Here is a 15,583-nt window from a genome sequence, read left to right as displayed (position 1 = left end):
TCCTGGCTGGACACCTCTAGGGAGCTTTAGGCAAAGGTGAGAAAGGAGAGCAGTTGTGAAATTTTGGCAGGTGAGGCCACTGGAACCACTCTGCCCCTGTGTGCCCAATGCCCGGTCTCAAGATCTTTGCCTGTGGCTCCCTAGTTAGATCTATTGCTTCTGGGAGGGGATGGTGCAAGACGAGTGGGCCCAGCTGTGCCAGGCTGTGGTAAGAGGAACACAGGGCCGCTGTGTTCCCCCCATACCCATCTTGTTCATATGCTGTTCCTTACCCCACAGAGTCGGCCCAGTACATGGAATTCAAGTTGCAGCTGCTTCTAGGTCCTTTTTGGCCTGGGGCAAGGAGAGTATAAAGCCATGACCAAGCCTCCTCTTCTCCACCTCCCAGGACAAGTTCCTTCCATGCTACCAGATGTCTCCCTCTTGACAGCTGGGTATGTGGAGTAGGGATAACCCGAGTGGAAGCATCCCTCAGCTCTGCCCTTAGCCCTTCCTGCTCCACGAATCTCAGAGAAGGGTGGCCCGAACACTTCTTTCCCTCCTCCAGACTTGGGCTGCTTGGTGAGGAACCTGGCCACCTGCGCCGCAGACAACAGAAGCCTGAGGGACTGTGCATGGTGTTTATTAGTGATGGCAGTGAGGTGAGGCATGGGCTTGTGGAGCATGCTCTGTAGGTCACACACTAGAGCCATAGGCGAGAGTGGCCAGGGACACAGGTCCTCTGTGCCCCGTCTCTCCCCATCTAACCCTAACCTAACAAGCGGCAGCTATGAGTCAGGAAACAAAGTCTGGAGCCCGGTTCTCCCAGGATGTATGAGGGACAAGAACAGAAATGACAGGATGCAGGGCAAAAGAATGAGAAAGGCAAGGAGGCCCCCGAAGCTGTTTCATAAGTTCTCTGCTACACGTGCCCTCCTTCCCCAAACATCCATCCAGGTGGGCTCCCGTCTGCCAGTTGCCTTCACCATGCTCCTGGTCCCTGGTCCTGTCACATGTTAAGAAGCTTCCTGGCAGGGTGAGGAGAGCCCTTTCCTCCAAGAGCTTCGGCTGTCGGCTGTCTCTGGCCCGAGCCTGGCCAGCCTGCTGCTCCAGTCTTGGATGTGGATGCCCCACCCCAGCAGATGGATGGCCATGCCACCCCGGGGGCTTTGATTGTCGCATTTCTAATGTGTGGCAGTGAGGTGACTAGAGGCCCTCAGACGCCAAAGCACAGCCCCTGAGTCCCTTGACTGACAGGACATTGTTTCTTCCTCATGCCATGGTGCCCACACCCTACCCTCTTATCACTTTGGTGGGGCATCCCTTCCCTGAGTCTGGTGGGAAGGCCCCTGCTAAGGGGATCCTGGCCTGAGGGTACTGCCCAGTGGGGCAGCTTCCTATGTGGGAGGAGAGGAAGGTGCCAGGGGTGCAGAACACACAGCTAGTACCTGGAATGGGAGCCTAGTGGGGGTCACTGCCCAGGAGGTAAAGGGGCCCCCTGCTTTTCCCAGAACCTTGGGACCACAGGCAGCCCGGAAGCTGGGGCTGGGCAGGGGGTTTTGGGGGCTGAGCCTAGTGCCAGCCTAATGCCAGTCTAACGCCACCCTGCCTGGAGTGGGTCCCCCAGCCAGCTGTGCCTGTGCCTGCCAGGGTAGAGCAGCAGGAGACTGTCAGTAGCTATCCTTGGGCCAAGGCCGGTTGCGCTGCCAGTTCCGGTCATTGTGGTTGTGCTCCGAGTCCTGGGCTAGAAGCCGGTCTTGGGGGTCATGCCCGTTGGCACTAGGCAGCCCCGAGGTGTGTTGGCGGTGAGGCTGGTACAGGTCCTGGTAGGCATCTGCATAGTCCTCCTCCAGGTGGCGGGAGCTACGCTGTGAGGATCCTGTCCAGGCTTGGCGGGAGCTCTCGCTGGCCTCATCAGAGGGCATCAAGCTGTCCCGCTCGAGGGGGGAGTGCTCCTCGCCACGCTCCCCTAGCAGCTGCTGGTTCTGGGGGCCACAAAACATCTCTGAGTGAGGCACTATAGACCTCACCTTATCCTCTGGTGGGGTGGGAGATTCTTCCCCCCTCAACTCTCAATTCCCCGGTACAGGAAACAGTGCAAGGGAGAAACGTGCTGGAGGATTTTTCCTCTTCAGAGAGAAAACTGAGCTTTGAATCCTGCAAAATTCAGGCTCTGCCTTCAAGGCAGCCTGGGAGAAGGACTTGAAGATTGTATTTCTCTTGACCCCTAGGAAACGAATCTCTGATTTATCCATCTCATTGATTGATTCCCTCTCTCCTCAGGAAGTTCCTTTGCCTGTCTGCACTAGGTCTGTACAGCAGAGCTGAGAGTTCTACAATCCTCTGGCATGCTGAACTGGATGCCAAGGACAGTCCTCTGGGCAGGGAGGGGCAGTGCTTTGGCTGGCTTAGCTTGAGCATCTCCGCCCACTGGAAATGGTTACCTGAAGTCCAGGGATGGCGCTGGGAGGACCCAGAAGTCCGGGGCCAGGGGCTGGGTGGTGCGTGGCCCGCCAGTAAACCTCTAGGTACTCAGCCAGGTGCTCACAGGCATCCTCCAGCTGGTTCTCATCCAGAATCACATCAAATGACTCCTGGGGAGGCAGAGGAAGGCGCAATGCTGGTTTCCCCTCAGCAGCAGCCCCCCACCCATCTCTATCATGGCCGCAGCCCTGGAGGAGTGGGCACAGGAGCAGCTGACCCAGGCACTCACTGGTGGGCACTGAACCAGCTTATCATATGCCATCATCTGTACGGTCAGGTGCTTCATCTGTGACTTCCCCCGGGAGCGGATGAGACGCTGGAGTACCTGAGCGGGGAGGGTAGAGCTAGGCCTGGAGTCTCTGGGAACTCTGGGCAGAGCTGAGCCTGGGCAGAGTGAGGCACTTTCTCCACTTGTGGCATCAGTAGCAGGTGAGGATGACTCAGAGTTGTGTTAAGGGCAGCAGGAAAAGGGAACTCAGGTGCCCCAGGCAGGGACCAAGTAAAGTCATGCCACATTCTAATGGGGCAGCCCTGTGGGCCTCCATGACCCCAGCTGACTTACCTTTGGTGAGGACACCTTGACAAAGACGATGATTGGGGCCAGTGAGGTCTTGGCCAGCTGTGCTGGGTGGTTGATGGTGTCAGCATCCAACACTACTAGCTGCAGGGATTTGGCCAGCTCAAATATGCGCTCGATCTCACTCTGCACTTCCGCTATGGAGGGAGGCAGCAGCAGTGCTCACCAGGAGCTCTGCCCCCTGCTCACTCCAGCAGGCTTTGAGGGCTCCCAAATGGTGGACAGGAAGGAGTTGGAGAAAAGGGGCATTCATCAAAGCCTGGACAGGCAGAGGAAGGGGAATTGAGGAGGAGGGGTGTGTTCCTGCCTATCCTGGGGTCAGGTAGAAAAGTTGGGCAGAAAGACAAGGAGTAAGGAAGAGAAAAGGGAAGAGGAGCTGGGCACGGTGCCTCAGGCCTGTAATCCCAGCACTTTGGGAGGCCAAGGTAGGCTGATCACTTGAGGTCAGGAGTTTGAGACCAGCCTGGCCAACATGGTGAAACCCTGTCTCTACTAAAAATACAAAAATTGGCCAGGTGTGGTGGTGGGTCCCTGTAGTCCCAGCTGGGTGGGGAGGATTGCTTGAACTCAAGAGGTAGAGGTCACAGTGAGCTAAGATCTCACCATTGCACTCTGGCCTGGGCAACAGAGCAAGACTCCATCTCAAAAAATATATATATATGTATATATAAAAGAAAAAAAGAAAAAAAGGAGGAAGGTTCTCACTGGTGCTTGAGTGGGCACAGAAGCAGGTGGTGGGGACTTCTCACCGATGCTGGAGCGGGCGGAGGAGCGCTCAATGATGGTCCTCTTGCCAGGATTATTGAGCACAGATCGCTTTGCCAGGGAGAGGTCGGCTGTGACTCGGGTGATGGAGATCCTGGCGTGAGGGTGGAGAATCCCAGCTTGCTTCTAAACCTGAAGCCTCAGCCTCTCCTTACCCAGCTCCCACTAACTCTCCCCTCAGAGACTTGCTACAGGCATCTGGAAGTAGGCCATGAGCTTCTCCTTGGTTCTTGGGACACCCCAAGCCAGTGTGGCTTACCTGCCATCAAATCTATGTTTGAGGAAATCGAAGAGAGCCTTCTGCATCATGTCTGTGACCTGGAGGGAGGACACGGCACTGATGAAGGGCCCTTGTGGAGGGAGGCCGCATCCCCCTGCAGGGCCCCAGAGTTTATGCCCTCCATATGCAGACCCTGGAGGGAAGACACACACCCCTTCCACTTTCCCTAGGGTCTTCCTGTGGTAGACTTGGAAGAGGTGACTCTTTGGGGTTAAGGACCGCTCACCTCATAACCTTTTAGAGAGGGTCCCACCAGCACCACAGGCCGCATGGAGGGCACCACGTCATATGGGGGAACATGTTCTGCCTGCGGAATGGACAAGAGGTGAGTAGAAACCATGGCTCTGGTGCCTGCCTCCTGCCTGGTTGATACTGGGGCAGATCCAGAGGTTCTGTGCTCCCTCCTGACTCTGTTCTGCCCTCCAACAATGACCGCCTAGACCACTGTCCCCAGAGCCATAAGCCATGAGTCCCCCAGCCCAGGTCCCTTTCTTGACTCACCTGCTTTTGCTTCTGCTTGGCTTTTTGGAAAAGGAAATACAAGAATAAAGTTGGTGAAGGGGGAAAGGTCCCTGGGGGCATGGTAGCCCCATCCCCAGAGCAGATACTGGCTTCTCCCCACCTCTGCCCATCCCTCACCAACCCCTTCCCACAAGTTCACTGGGGCAGAATCCCCCCTTTCCCTGTGTCTTAGTTACCCACCTTCCCAAAATGGGTGGGTTGGGGGGAGGCTACCTAGAGATGGTGGAGGAGAGCGTCGGCTGCCAATGTCACTCAGGCTGGAAGGGTTCCCGGATCTCCTGAGAAGAAAGGGAGGCGAGAGAGAGGGAGAGAAGAATGTGTTTCTGTGTACTATGTTCTATGCATTATTTAATAATTGTACACATTCTCATAGGCTTTAGTGAGACAGGTGTACATGCAATATGTGTGCATCATGTGTGTTTGTAGATTAGTGTGAGTGCGTAGAGCTGGGCATATGTGTGTGTGTATTTCGGGGGATATGCATGTGTGTGGCATGCACGGTGACGTGTGTGTGGGTATAGTGCACATGTTTGGGGTGTGTTTACTAAGTCACAGCCCAACTCTCACCTGGCCTTCTGTTCCTGTTTGAGCCGGATGCTCTCCAGGCGCTGGGGGCTGGGGATGAAGGCGATGTCTCCGCCCTCTTTCACTAGCCGCCCGATCCACCAATCATTGCTGTACTTCTGGGGGTGGGTGGAGCAGGAAGGGGCAATGAGAGGAGCGCCCCGCCCCAGTCCTGGCTTTTCAATGTGAAGGAGCCAGGGAGGCAGTCACTGAGCCGGTCTGACAAATGCAGCACAAGGGGCAGTGAGCAGAAGGGGCAAGGGCAGCCAAGTTAGGGCCACCCAGGATTTCTGAATGAGGCACTACAACTGTCACAGCCTCGGAGGCAGCTAATCTAACTGCTCACTTGACAGACATGGAAACTGAGGCCCAAGCCAGGTCTCAGAAGGATGGAGATCCTGGGGATGAGGTCTTAGATATGAGAGGTGGACAGGTGTGTGTTAAGGAGAAGAGCTGATTAGCTTGGGGAATTAAGACTGAGGATTGAAGTCAGAAGCATTGGGATCTGGGGGCAAGAGCAAGAAAATGAAGTGTCACAGGCTTCTGGAAGCAAGGGGGTTGATCACCTCTTTAATGTGCAGAAAATCTTTGGCCTCAAAGTTGACTCCAGAGCCCTGGACTGGGCACTCCTCATCCAGTACGCCACAGTAGCTGACATTGGTTCTCACCGCAAACGCCACAGGTTTGTGCTGGAGAATTTGGCCATTAGTGCAACTGAGAGAAGCCTCGGAGCGCCCTTTCCAGCCTCAGTGTCCCAACAGCAGAAGGCCACGGCCTCTGCCCGTCACACACACCCTCTCACACTCAAGGACATCCTGCCCAAGGACCCCTTGGGACTTAGGACCAAGTGCAGGTTTCTACCTAGCTTGGCCTCCTGTCTTGCCCCATGCCCAAGTATACCTTGGCCCTTTCAAGCTGCTGCTGAGCCTGGCTCTCCACTTCACGCCGGGCACTCTCCCGGTCCTCCTCCAGTGAGACGTCTGAGTCCAGAGATGGGCGGCTGGTGTAGGAGTCGGCTGAACCCTGGGTTGGGAAAGAGGCTGTGACTCCCAGGTTCTGGCATAAAGGATGCTGCAGAGGCACCCTCCTCACCTTACAGTGTTGCCTCTACTGCCCCCAGTCTCTCCATCTCCAAGGGGTTGGCTGGGTCCCTGGGGCCCCTCCTATCCCCTGAGAAGGGCCCCAGTGCCTCTGAGGCTGCAAGAAAGCTGGCCCAATCCATAGGTGCAAAGATCTGGGCCCCTCCTCCCCCAGGCCTATTAATACTGCAGCTTTGAATAGAGCCTTCATTTCTCTTTCCTCCCTTTTCTCCCCTCTAACATGTCCTCTGAGCCAGAGGGAAGGGAGGTGTGCTGAAGATGATATATTAGAGATGATTCTGGATCCAGGAGACCCAGCCCTCTTGTTCACAGCAGCCCGCAAAGCAGCCTGGACATCATCCCTTTAAGATGCCTGGCAGGAGTCCAGCCAGCCGCAACAGTCAAGAGACGCTGGTTGGCACAGCATCAGTCCCGAGCGTCAGGATCCAGCCATCTGCCCCCCTAAGATTCCACCTTCTCTACTCCAACAAGGGTCTGGAGGCTCCCAAACGGTGAGCCCTTACCTACCAGGGTGAAGAGGAGGACACAAAGCTGCCAGCTCCTAGAAGTTACCTCCTCTTCGCTGTCCCCACCCCCTACTTTCTTTCCTCCCACACCTACTGGGGCAACTGGCCAGGTGTGGGCAGCAAACAAGACACAGACTGAGAAGAACACAAAGCTGTCTTCCCTGGGTGCAGGTGGGGCTGGGCCACACCTACAACTTGGCCTACATCTCCCCACTCTTTTCCCAGGCCCAGGGGATACTGAGCCCTCAAAGAAGGCTATGCTGGTGCCAGGCAAACCAGCTACAGAGCAGGACCCCCGGGAATACGGGGATGGGGTAACATGAGCAAGGAGAGTCTCTGAGTCCTGCCCATGGGAAAGGTCTTGGGCAACGAGGGTACAGCTGAGGGTGGCAGGGCTCAGCTTCAAGGCCATGAGGAAGAGGCACAAATGAATGAGAGAAACTGGACTTCAAGACGAGAGCACAGAGGATGGGGTGTCTGGGTTTCTCCCTGTCTAAGGGAAGCTTTCATTTTCTGCCTCAGTTTTCCCTCTCTGTGGCCAGAAGCCTCAACTGATCCTTCCCACAATTCTGAGGTACCAGTCGCAGGGAGAAGAGATAAGCCTAGATCAGGGGTTCATGCAGGAGTGTATGTGTGTATAGGGGAAGGGGCTTTAGAATGTCCTTCAGGTGGAGGAACATTCTCTCAGGCTCACTGTGCATGACCACCTACGGAGGGCAGCAGAGGCCAGACTCTCAGAGGAGAAGGTAAAAATCACATACCTGCTGTCCATTGTGCTGTCTACCCCCACCCTGCCTTGGGCAAGAGGGCTGTTCAGATGGGGGTCAGCCCACAGCCTTGAGCCTTAGGATAAAAACAGTGTCTATTGCAGACCAAACACCTGAAGATAGCACAAGGGAGAAAGATCTTTCATTTTATAGGAGAGTAAGAGTCTACTGGCTGTTCCTCATCTCTCCGAACAAAATGAGGCTAGGAGGCAGAGTATAAGTGGAGGTTGAGCCGCAGAAAGGATCTTTGCACAGGGTGAGGGACCTCCTTCCCAGGGGTCTTAGGACACGAGAAACCTCTGTGAGATGTTGCTGTCTGAAGGGACCAGACAGGGCCAATAGACTGGGAGGCAGGAGGCAAGGCAGATGACCACTCGCTTTGGTACAGATATATCAGGTACCTCCCAGAGGCCCAGCACCATGCTTGAAGAGGAGTCTGACCTTTTCTGCCTGTGCTCCAGGCTCTCAACCCAATTTAGTAATCTTTATTTTTATTATTTTATTTATTTACTTAGAGACTAGTCTTGCTCAATTGCCCAGGCTGGAGTGCACAATCATGGCTCCCTGCAGCCTTGAACTCCTGGGCTCAAGCGCTCCCCTGTCTCCTGAGTAGCTAGGACTACAGGCATGCGCTACCATGCCTACTACTTTTCTGTAGAGACAGGATCTTGCTATGTTGCCGAGGCTGGTCTCAAACTCCTAGGCTTAAGCTATCTTCCTACCTCAGCCTCCCAAAGCACTGGGATTACAGGTATGAGCCTCTACGCCTGGTTTAATTTATTAATCTTTTTTTTTTTTTTTAGATGGAGTCTTGGTGTGACACCTAGGCTGGAGTGCAATGGTGCGATCTTGACTCACTGCAAACTCTGCCTCCTGGGTTCAAATGATTCTCCTGCCCCAACCTCCCGAGTAGCTGGGACTACAGGCATATGCCACCATGCCTGGCTAATTTTTGTATTTTTAGTAGACACGGGGTTTCTCCATATTGGCCAGGCTGGTCTCAAATTCCTGACCTCAAGTGATCTGCCCGCCTTGGCCACCCAAAGTGCTGGGATTTCAGGTGTGAGCCACCGCGCCTGGCCTAATTTAGTAATCTTAACACCTGGGGCATCTGGGTTACCTGACCTCTCACCCTGGGATGGGGATCAAAGGATCTCTCCCTATTTAATGAATTGGCTCAGAATGAAACTCCTTCTCCATTACTCCCATGTCCTCTGGGCTCATCCATCTCTTGTGCTCTGATATGACTTGGGGAGGCCAGGACTGCCCTGCCAAGCATGATCTAGGGTCTTACCTTTCCTATACCCTGCTACGCCAAAATAGCCAGATTCTCAGTACTTTGGAGCTGCCAGGAGTTGGCACGGTGCCCTGGTGGTGCCCCCCTTGCCTAGTGAGTGTGTGGGCAGGTTGCAGCTCCTCTCTTGCCTGGCACGGGGGAAGGAGAGGAGGGAGATGAGCCGTTGGATTTATTTAGAGCCTGATCTCCCTCCTACTGCTTCAGAGGGGGCCTCAGGGAGAGCAAGGAGCCAAGCAAGAGAAAGGGAAGTAGGGGTGGGTAATCAGGAGCCAGAGAGAGATGGGAGGGAGCAATGGGTCAGCAGGCTGCCCTCCAACACCATCCACATGTCAGTCTGTTCCTTGCAATAGCTCTTGCCTTCTCATCAGGGATGGGAAGAACCTCCTAGGGCCCTCAAGTCCCACAGAGAGGTTTGTTCTCAAGCTCACCTTGGCACCCTGGGCTATGCCAGCTGTCCCTTCAACTGTCAGAAAGAGGTGTCCACCAGAGCCTTAAAAATCATTTGCTCTGGCAGCAATGTAATTAGTCCCAGAGGCCGGGAGAAGAATTAGGCCCAGAAAGAGTCCAGTCCCAGAAACGGACAGTTGCCTATTCTGAGCGTCAGCACTCATCTATCCTGGGCCTGGCAGCAAGCAATGGGAGAAGACTTGAACATACTCCCCTTTCCCACCCAGAGGTGCCTCAACCTCCACACCTATCAGGGGCCCTTCCAAGCCATCTAGTGGTCCTCTCCTAAGGAGGCCTTCTTACAGGACATTTGAGGGAAAGTTGGCAGCTCCAAGGGGCTCCGCATTCTGGCCCCATCTTTCCAGGCACTCTCTCTGCTCTCTGAGCTCCGGGAATCACTGCTTAATGAGCTGATTTGTCTCAGTGGGTCAGGAGATAAAAGCAAAGAGGAGAATTAAATATTTATCGGTTGCCTGTTTCTCTGAGCAAAGCGCTTCCTCTCCATCCCCAGGCCCTCAGCTCCTCTGGCTTCACCTCCAGGCCCTCCATGCTGGGCAGGAGCGCAGGATGCCCGCTGCTCAGAGCAAGCCTCAGCAGGGGGCTGAGGAATGGATGGGGCTTAGTCACCTGGCCCACCCATGTGCTGGGTGCCCAGGTTTCAGCCTGGGAGAGAAACTGGGCTAGAGAAAGGGTGAGGAGATGAGGCAATGCGCAGAGATGGAGGGGGTGGAGGGGAATAATGGAGCTCCTCAAGTTTTAGGATTCCTCTGTCTGAAGAGGCTGGTCCCTGGCTCTCTGATGTCCTCTCAGCTCCCTCATGTGTCGTTTACTTGAGGCACGGGAGGTCCGGAATGTCTGCCTTCCCAACAACCTCGGCGGCTCTCCTAGCTGTTTGTGTTCAGACCCCAGAAATCCAGAATTTGGAACTCCAGACATGGCGTGTTCCCTCTCCAGATCCTCGGTGCCCTCGGCCTCCAGCCCTGCCCCCCCCGCCCCCGCCCGCCCCTCTTTCCTGGGCCGTGGAGCCACCTGCTCGAGCCCTTCTCCTACACTGCCCCCTCTCTGCACACACCCGATGCCCCAGGGTCTGGGTCTGGGTCGCTGGGAGCCCTTGGCATGAAAATCCATCTCCCCACGTACCTAGAGCGTCCCCCTACACACCTTGCCCTGCCACCGAGGCGTTTTTCAAAGTCCTGAACTGGGGGAAGGGTTTAAGGGAGAGGAGGTGTCACCCCAACTTCCCCGCCCCCACCCTCACCGTGGGCACTCACCGCCTCCGAGTCCTCAAACCCGGGCACGTAGGAGTCGTCATACATGGGGGAGTCCGGGTGGGGGGAGCGAGCGGCGCCGGGGGCGGGAGCGGCCCGGAGGCAGGGGCGAGGACTGCGGGCCGCGCCCGGGAGATGCCACCGAGCCCCGCAGCCCTGCGGGCGGCGGCGGGGAGCGAGAGAGCGCGAAGGAGGGAGCGAGCCGCGAAGACCAGCTGCTCGGAGCTCAAATCACCGCTCCCCCCACCCCACCCCCCCAAACCCAGCCGGTCCCACCCCGAGCGCGGCTGAGGAATCTGGCGCCGGCTCCTACAACAATAGTGCCCGCCCACCTGACCCCCTCCCTGGGAACAGGCGGGGGCGGCGGCTACTGGGGAGCCCGCGCCCGGCCGGGAGAGGGGAGCGGACTCGCGCTGGGTGGAAGGTGGGTCCCCGAGCACCTACGGGGCCGTGGCGACGGGGAGGAAGGGGAGGAGAGGCTGCGGGCGGGGCGGATCCAGGCAGGGAGGAGGCGGAGCGAGGAGAGATGCGGAGACAGAGACGCTCGGCAACCCAGGAACTACTCCGCCGGGAAACAAAGGGCTGCGGCGGGGGAGGGAGGGGGCGCTGAGACCGCGAGGGAGACGCGACCCGGGCGGAGACTGGAGAGGGCGCAGGTGTCGAGGAAGCGGGAGAGAGAGAGGCAGAGGGAACGCGGGGAAGACAGGGAAGACAGGAAAATGGGGAGACCCTAGGAGACAGAAGAGACGCGGGGACTAGCAGCAGACAGGGGAGGGGTCCCAGGCGACAGCAGTTCGGATCTGGGCCGGTGCGTCCCCGAGGCTCCGAAAGCAAACCCCGCAGTGGTCGTGGGAGGAATGGGCTTGACACCCCCAGGCTGATGCCAGGACGGCAGCTTTTGTCCCAACAGGTGCCCAACCCCCTTAGTACGGGGTCGCTGCGGCAAACGCGGTGTTGCCCAACCCTTGAGAAGGGGGTAACTTTCCGTGAGCTGAGTAGGCCTCCCCACACCTGTTGCGCGGGTAGATTTCGTCTTAGTCCCGCCAGGATGGGGGTTCCCTTCCTCACTTCCCTGCCAAGGATTGTGCCAGATAGTGCCAAGGCATCCGTGGGAACTGGGGCAGAAAGGGGCTGTTTTAGGTGAGCCTAAAGGGAGGGGGAAAGAAGCCAGAGGGTGGGTGGGATCCTGGCTACACTCGGGTTAGAAGAGGAAAGGGCCTTACTCCTTGGAGTTACCAGGGTAAGGCCAGATTCTCCCCTTAGCAGAGGCCTTGTACCACCCTGCACTGCTCAGTCTTCTTCATAGGAGCGCTGAGATTTGAGGTAAGAGAGCCGCAGCCCATATCTTGAGGAAACTTCCCCCAAACACCCACCCATTTGAGCTCTCTCCTTTTTTCATCTCCTGAGCAAAATTCCTTCTTTGATTTTTGACTGCCTGCCTTTGTGCCCCATGAGGAGAATGTGAGTAGACAGGGGTTACACCGATTTCTCACATCCAGGAAGATGGGTTCAGCAATCTGCTTGTCCCTCTACTTCCCTAGGCTTGAGGGGAATGAGAAATCCAAAACCCTGACACGGCTTAGTAAGACCTATGGTAGAAGGCACTGGGCATGGGAGTGAGAAAGCTCACCCAAACCAAGCGGCTTCCCACGGTCACTTATCGGTGTTCTCTTCGCAAGAAAAAGAAGAGGCTTCATCTTAAGACTGACATCTTTAGTCTGTCTACTGTGGGTGGCCCAGAGCAGCCCTGCCCAGCACCTTCCTCACACTGGGTTTGACAAACAACTTTGTTGCTGTCCGTATGGCTGAAGGGACCGTCACTATTGGGGGAGACAGTCAGCTTTCATAGTTGCCTCTCCTGAGTCCAGCACCAATTGGGTGCTGGTCATACACTGAATTCTGTTGTATCGGAAGTCCCCAGACACTGCTCACTTTTGTGCCCTTACCCAGTTACTCGGTATTCCTTGTATCCCCCCTTTTCATCTTTTTTATTCAATTCCTTCTGTCTTTCAGGGGGCCGGAGAGGTGTCAAAGAGTAACAGTCTCCAAGGTGCTTTTCTCCTAGGAGATGGTTCTAATGAAGAAAGCAGTGGAGGAGGCAGCTGCTTCCCTTTCCGTCCCTGCATCTACTATCCTGGCCTCTCCTTTTGGGACTCTCCTCACCCACGGAAGGTCCTGGAGCTGTAGGTGACAGTGGATCTGCCATCGGCAGCACTCCTTCCTCACACTCCTTGTAATCTTCTGTGACAGGGGCGTCTAAGTCTGCTCCTGAGGCATGCGTTGCCATGCCAACCACCCCCCCAGGAGATGGGTTCAAGTTCCTCATACCTGGGCCCATCCCCTGGGACCTGCAGGAGCTGCAGAGCTTCCCTTCTTCTCTTCATATCTCTGGGTTGCTACCCAATGCCCCTTTCATTTCCCATCTCACTCACACCCGCCTCCGCCAGTTCTCATGCCAACTTAGTGACTTTTTGTTCTGTGACAAGACACGTGCCTGTCAGTATCCATGTAGCCCTGAACCTCTTTTCTTTTTCATGGTTGCGCATAAAGGGAGAGAGCTGAGGGCAATAATGGATCAGGGGAGAGGACTCCTCCTGCTGATTCTTTCTAGGAGAGAGTTGTTAGACTGGCAGCTGGCAGGTACCCAAGTCATGGAAGCAAGACATAAGAGGAAAAGCCTGAATAATCAGGTTCGGGAACTGGAGTTCTTTGGAGGTTTCAGAATATATTCTAGCCTCTCTTCTATGTGCACCAGGAAGCTGGGCAGATCCCAGTCCCTGGGCACTGAATGGGGAAACTGAGGCAGGAGCTAAGCCTTCTGGGAAGACTTAAAGACTCCTCCCAGCAGTGTTTAAGATCTGGACCAGGTGGAGGCCCCTACCATTCTGGCTGCAGCCTGCCAGGGAACTCAGGGATGGTTATCAGGGGAGCTTGGCAGAACCCTTCTTGTAATCTAGCCCCTTCTTCTGGCTCCCCAGTCAGTCCTCCCCTCCCATCCAGTCCCAGTACTAGGAAGCTGCCCGCTCTGGCCGCTCCCTCCTCTCTAACCTGGTGCCTCTTCCACCCATGGCCTCACTTCCTCTGGTTTCCCTCCCTCTCCATCGGTCCAGCTCCAAACGCTTATCTTCCTAGCTTGGAGCGAGGCTCTCCTTCCACCCACTGGGGAACCCTCCTTCCCACGACCTCCCCCCTGCCAGGTTTACCTCGTTCAGCAGGAAGGTTGCACTGGAGTCAGAAAAAGACATAGACCAGGCTAGCGGCCTCTCCCCCTCCCCCGGGCCAGGGGCTCCGAGGCGGGAGCAGAACCCGGCCGCTGCTCTGCACGCTGCTCCCGCCTGCACGCCTGGCCTCGCCCCACGCCCGCCCGGCTTCGCCGCTTGCACCCTTCCCTCTCTCCTGGTTCCCTCCCCCTTTCTCCTCCCTCCTTCCTCCCTCCCTCTCCCTTCCTTTCTCGCCGCCCCTGTCAGTCTCCGGCTCTCCCAGCCTTTCAGCCGAGCCTCTCTCCACTTCCGTCTCTCCGGTCTACGGTCCCCGTTCTGTTTTTCCGTGTGCTTCCCACTATCCTTCCATCCCCACGTCGCACCCTCGCTCCCCGGCTTCCCTGCCCCTTCGCTTCCTCCCTAACGTCCTCCGGGGAAAGGGTAGGGACTTTGGAGCTGCCGCCGCCGCTGGCAGAAGGGCAGGAACAGCTCCAGGGCTGCCCCGGCACCTGAGCTCTCGGCGGAAGCTTCTGCTCCCTCCCAGCCCTGCTCCGTGCGCCGGGCGCCCTTCCTCCGGCGGCGGCTGCGACCCGGACCTCGGCGGGGGAAAGGACCGAAAAGCAAGAGTGTTGGTGCTCGGCTCGCCTGCCCCAGCGTCGAGGTTCCCATCCGCCCCTCCCCGGCTGGGTCCTGTGTCCCCGGCGGGATCGGCATCCCTGTGGAGACAGCCCAGCCGGGGTCGCCCCGCGCCCGCAGAGTCCCTGCCCGTCACCCTTCTCTCCCCGGTTGTGGTGCCGCGGGTCTCAGCTCCGCGAAGGCGAAGGGCGAGGCGAAGCTACGCGGCTCCTTCCCGACCGGCTGCAGCGCCCCCTGGGCTCGCTGGCCAGGCGGCTGCACGCGCCCTCCAGGTGGCGGCACCGCCTGGAGTCGGGTCTCGGGGCCGCGGGGTCCGGCCCTGCCAGCAGGCGGCGCTGCCCGGGCCAGAGCAGGGGGAGGGGGCGCCCCCCGGATACAGACACCGCCCAAGCCCAGGACGAACCCCTCTCCCCCTCCTTTCTCCAGGAATTGCTGTCCCAGCTCCAGGCCCCCAGTAGGAGACCCCAGGCTGCGCTCTACTTATCCCCACCCCGTGGGGCTCCTTCGAGACACTCGCGCCCCTCTGGGACCCTAGGCCGTCCCTACCTCCATCCTGGTCTCGAGGGGCAACCCCGCTAAGCCGGGCAGCGTCCTGACCGGGACTGGGCTGCAAGGAGTACAGAGTCGCGGGACCGCTCCTCGGGTCAGTACCCCTCCCGCCCCTTTTGCGGGCGCGTCAAACAGGACAAGCCCAAGTTCGGGCGGGGGAAGGGGGAGCGGTGTGCAGTCCCAGTTGGCTCTCTCTCTGCACCCTTCTGAGCGGACCGACCGCTCATTGGTCCCTTCACACCCCCAACGCCCTCAAGCTGGACCCTTCTCTACACCAAAGACGGGGCCTGGGGGCTGGGAGCGACGGACCCCGCTCTTGGAGACAGAGACACGCTGACTCGGATAGACCCAGCTCCCCAACTTCCTCTCAGCATAAACTAGAACTCTGTCCCCTATACAGTGGAGGGCGTCCCACCCTTCTTCCCGGCCCTTTTAATCCACTTCCCCTGGGAGTTCCCGGGACCCCTCCCCTCAATCCTCCCATCCCCGGGATCTCGGGAGACTGTTCCTCCCCCTCTGCTCAGCTGACTCTCTACTTGCCCCCATTTCTGAGGGAGCTAAGTTGGGGGAGAGTAAATTCTCTCTCCATTCCCGGCTTCTCCCGAGGCTGGATTTAACCTGGAAAGTGCTTGAGGAAGGCAC

General features: G+C 57.4%; 1 protein-coding gene across 4 annotated transcripts; it reads right to left on the bottom strand.

Annotated features, from left to right (window-relative positions):
* Positions 1-606: 606 nt before the first annotated feature.
* On the bottom strand, positions 607-15,013 carry CACNB3 (calcium voltage-gated channel auxiliary subunit beta 3). 4 transcript variants are annotated; one of them, XM_003939105.4, is made up of 13 exons: positions 14,939-15,013; positions 6,072-6,194; positions 5,738-5,860; positions 5,175-5,290; positions 4,821-4,885; positions 4,587-4,606; positions 4,312-4,392; positions 4,065-4,123; positions 3,790-3,899; positions 3,026-3,177; positions 2,693-2,788; positions 2,424-2,573; positions 607-1,964 (listed from the first exon to the last, which is right to left on the bottom strand). In XM_003939105.4, exons 1-13 carry the CDS (start codon positions 14,942-14,944, stop codon positions 1,650-1,652), a joined length of 1,416 nt encoding a protein of 471 aa, XP_003939154.1. In that variant the 5' UTR covers positions 14,945-15,013; the 3' UTR covers positions 607-1,649. The 4 variants fall into 4 exon arrangements, with proteins under 4 accessions (XP_003939154.1, XP_003939153.1, XP_003939152.1 ...); XM_003939104.4 differs by lacking the exon at positions 14,939-15,013 and adding an exon at positions 13,760-14,639; XM_003939103.3 differs by lacking the exon at positions 14,939-15,013 and adding an exon at positions 10,560-13,747.
* Between the last annotated feature and the right edge of the window lie 570 nt (positions 15,014-15,583).

Source organism: Saimiri boliviensis, chromosome 7 (genome assembly GCF_048565385.1).
Source record: "Saimiri boliviensis isolate mSaiBol1 chromosome 7, mSaiBol1.pri, whole genome shotgun sequence".
Lineage (NCBI taxonomy): Eukaryota > Metazoa > Chordata > Mammalia > Primates > Cebidae > Saimiri > Saimiri boliviensis.
Note: the sequence above shows the minus strand (reverse complement) of the source record. Positions and strands in the feature narration are given on the sequence as shown.